The 4,163-nt window shown below is 31.7% G+C and overlaps 1 protein-coding gene across 1 annotated transcript in view; it reads right to left on the bottom strand.

The window, feature by feature from the left end:
• Positions 1 to 269: 269 nt before the first annotated feature.
• FYB (FYN binding protein) overlaps positions 270 to 4,163 on the bottom strand; it is a 48,452-nt gene continuing 44,558 nt past the window's right edge. The window contains exons 17-19 of the mRNA XM_009329430.1: positions 1,562 to 1,595; positions 408 to 439; positions 270 to 292 (exon numbers count right to left, since the gene is read on the bottom strand). Coding sequence (XP_009327705.1) covers positions 270 to 292; positions 408 to 439; positions 1,562 to 1,595 — 89 coding nt within the window. The remainder of the gene's footprint in view (positions 293 to 407; positions 440 to 1,561; positions 1,596 to 4,163) is intronic.

The following is a 4,163-nucleotide window of genomic DNA, read 5'->3' as shown; positions in this document are numbered from 1 at the left end:
CATAAATGTGGAAAGCAAGTGGAAAATGTAACCTTAACTTTAGCTCATGTTCCCTGAATTCTAATTGCTCAGATAAATGGCAATACGAATGTCATACAAAGCAAGGGATGACAAAACCCTGAAATCCTAAAAAAGGTTAATTGTACGTTTAGAAGAGTGTAACCGATTAACTTGTAATCGCCTTTAGTGACTTCTCTTGCTTTGACAATTAGGAAGTCTGAAATAGATTTTGATCTTCAACGAAGCTCTTACTTGCATAGAATTCTTCATCAGTCATTATCATAGATGCAATCTGAAATGGAAATAAAATGCAAAAATATTAGTATTGTGTAGTACTTTGACTCAAGAATAAAGTTATTTGGTGTGATTGAGTACAGTTATTGTATTGTTTGAAATGTTCAACATACCATCGCCAATATCATCGTAAATCTCTCCATCACTGTAAGTTAAAAAAAGAAAAATAATGTATTAAAAATTGACACATCAGATATATATTACTATTTGCATGCAGATACAAAATAATGTAGCAGTATGGTGCAGACATGCTATCAAGTAAGTCATTTGCTAATTAGGAAAGTGCAACCTTTGTGGTAACAGAACAGTGTTGAGCAACATGGTCAGGTCAAAGGATTTTCAGTGCAGGTAGAGATGGATACATTTCTTTCTTAACGTGAAAGGCTTGCTTTATTAAAAGGTTGGGCTTTTTAAGTAAGGTTTTAAGTAACCTTAATTAAGTAATCTAACAAACTCATAGAGACATTTCCATAAAAAATGAAATATTTACTGATTTTTTAAAATTCAAAAAACCAGAAAAGTAAAAAAAATCAGTATGCCCTTGGAATTCTTATCTCTTTCTGTGCTTGGCAATGCCATAATGGATTTGGAGGAGCAGCTTTTTAGATAATGAATTTAGGTAACGTCTATAAATGATACATGCTCCCTGAATAGGAATTTTCAAAATATGTCACTTAGATACATGAACAGGCCCATGGAAGCCAATAAAGCTATTTATATATATAAGTTAAACATGTGTATAAGTGTTTGCAGGCCTCAATTCTAAAAGTGACATCTGATTTCATATTTAAGGGTCTAACATAAAGCCCATTGAAGGAAATGGAAAGGCTTTGTCTGACGGGAGTTTTGGATTAGAACCTAAATGCTGAACTCCACGCAGTTATTCAGAGCAACACTGAGCCAAATCTGCTTAATCCCAGTAAGACAGAAATAAAAATAAACCTAAAGAAAAATTCATCCATTTTAGTTAAACATTTGAAAATGGCATCAATACACTTAATCACATTACTGTACAGTTCAGTAATAGATTCTAGTACCAATAATGCTTAATTTATGTAATTTTTCATGGTTTAAACCAGGGTTTATGGTTAAGCAATGCATGGATATATGTGACTGATTCTTGAGAAATCTAAACCACATAAAAATAACTCAATTTGCAGGACTAGAATGACATACTAAAATAATTACATTTCACTTTTATTTAACAAAACAGTTTAGAACAAAATTGTCAGTTACAAATTTTTCAAAAAGATCACTTTGTACTTACTTCTCAACTAAATTGCTTCTCAGAACATAGCCATCTGTAAAATTGAAATATATATGTATTTAAGTTAAATTTTAATATTCATGTTATTTCTTCTGTTGCTAGCACTAGTGAAATGCAGTTTTTCTCTTCTAGATATTTCAGATGGAAATACATAATAGATGGATAACAATGTACAATGGATACATATTCGAGGAAAATTTTGCTATGTTCAATTTTAGTTTTAATTATTCTTAACTGCTTGTTTAGTATAACATGGTGCTGTAGATAGGGAATCAGAATACTACAGTAGCTCCAAGACCAGTTAGATGTCTACTGTGCCAGGTGCTTTACATATTCATAAAATGTCATTTCTCTTGTTTTGTTGCAATAGTTTCCATTGTGTACAAAACTAGTGCTGAAAGGAGAAAATAGTAATACAGATTATGCAAGATTAGGTTTTCATCTTATATTTTAGTTTCCTGGTTGCATGAGAGGGGTGTGAAACAATAGGTATTAACACAAAATATAGTACAGTTCACAAACTATAGCATAAAAATGTGGTATAATAATAACAACCACATAATATTTATAATAATAAATAACAGAAATATCTATAGTTTCCTACAGGGACAAAAATGCCTTTAAGATGTATACACCAATTAATTATCATTAACTGTAATTGTTTAAAAATTTTTAACTATCGTATTGATAAGAACTGTTTATATAGATAATGGAAAAACGTTAGAGAAGCTACTCACTGGTGAATTATTTTATTACTCTGTTGCATACTAATGAAATCAGATAAAAGTACACATTCTTCTTCAATATATTTAATCTCTTGAAAAATGACTTGCTGTCTTAGGTAAAAGACATCTACTGAAATATTTGTCAATTAGTATAACATATACAAGCAAAGAGAAAGCCATAACAATAATTACATATTTGCAGGTAAACATTAGTATATTGGTACAAAATCAGGACAGTTCTAAAGGAGAAATGTGATCCTGTGTTATATTTGAAATTACTGTATAAGTTTCCTTTTATTCATTAGGAGGCTTAAATGGTCACACTAAAATGGCAGGTTTTTAGTAATTCATACACAATTCATAGGTTTTAAAATAAATTTATTAGCTTGACTTGTAAAGTTCCTTGAATTCTTGGAGCTGCTACTGCTCCTTGTACTTAGAGGAACCATTATATAGTACAGAAAGTCTCAGTTTTCTGCTAGCATTTCTGCTGGCGATCCTTCAGGTCAGTCTAGCTGAATCCCCAGGTCTTACTGTTTTAAGCAATTATTTCCTTCTTCACATGATTTTTTCTTTTCTGATGCACAAGACATGAAAGTATCTTTTCCTTTTTTAAATGCACAGTAATGTCCAGCTAAAAAATATCGTATTTTGTGTTAAGCCTTTTTTACATCCAAGCCCTAATTTTATTCTAACTGAAATTGCCCTTTTCAAGATCTGTAACTTTACTGGTAGGGGAAACCTTCCCTTGTAAATTGGCATCAGACACAATGAGCTAGTACTGTTCCCAAAAGCTGCTGAATTATCACAGTCTTCAACTGGCCAGTGTTTTGATATATAAAAATGTCCTATGATTCCTATATGGAATACTGGAGAAGTTATCTGACAAGACTAATATCCCAAATAGTCCTGCAAATAGTAATAAGTAACTAATTCTTGTCTTCATAAAGAAACATTTGCATAATTCATTTTAACTTGGCGTATTTCCATCTTAAAATAGGTAGATGTCAGATATTGCTATAAATCTCAAATGTAAATAAGTTTTTTTCCAGAATATTCTGTTTTAATTGCTATATATAAAGTAGATTAGTGGTTTGCTCTGTGAACGCCGTAGTACATTAAAAAAACTGCATTTTAAAAGAAAACTTCTGTCTTGTGCTAGAGCTGAAGGTTGCCTAGAAAGGCATACATTTCCTGTCATAATATTTTATTTGACACTAATCTGTTAGTGTCTGTTTAAGACTTAACAGTTACATGAATAAAAAATAGTTCTATGCATTTAATATTTGATTGCAGCTATATAAGATAAAATTTGCTTCATTTGCTTGTATTTATATCTTCAGTGTCATGAAGATTTGTTACTTACATAAATTCTATTATAACTTTTGCCTACTAAAAATGTTAAACCGCAGGTAATCTTCAATAGTCAGAGAACCCAGTGCTGCAGATTTTCTGTCACCTGTATATTCTCTCAAGCTGATTGCAAGTCGGAACATATAGGGAAAGCTCTGTCTATTCAGGATATTCTTAGCCTGGTTGTCTTTCCTCAGATTTTAGTATCTGGGATAAAGGCATGGAAATTAATTTTTTTTAAAAGATGTAATCTTTTAAAAATTCTCCTTAAGCAGAGTCCAATAATTTCCAGACTCCTGAAGTCTCACTGGGAATCATTTAAAATCCTTTGCCTAATCTAATCTTCTGTTTCTTCTTTTAATTTTCTCACATGAAAGCAAAATTTCTTCGCTTACAGCCAAGGTGTACAAACACAGCATGCTTGCAAGCCAGATGTGCATATGCCAGTCCTTCTACCACTGCAAAGCATAATCTAGGTTCTTCTGACAGTCCCTAGCCCCTAAATATGCGGGAGTAGAGCCCCT

Source organism: Pygoscelis adeliae, unplaced genomic scaffold, assembly GCF_000699105.1.
Source record: "Pygoscelis adeliae isolate BGI_AS28 unplaced genomic scaffold, ASM69910v1 Scaffold47, whole genome shotgun sequence".
In the NCBI taxonomy this organism is placed as follows: domain Eukaryota; kingdom Metazoa; phylum Chordata; class Aves; order Sphenisciformes; family Spheniscidae; genus Pygoscelis; species Pygoscelis adeliae.
The sequence above is the reverse complement of the archived record's forward strand: the minus strand, read 5'-3'. Positions and strand labels throughout refer to the sequence as shown.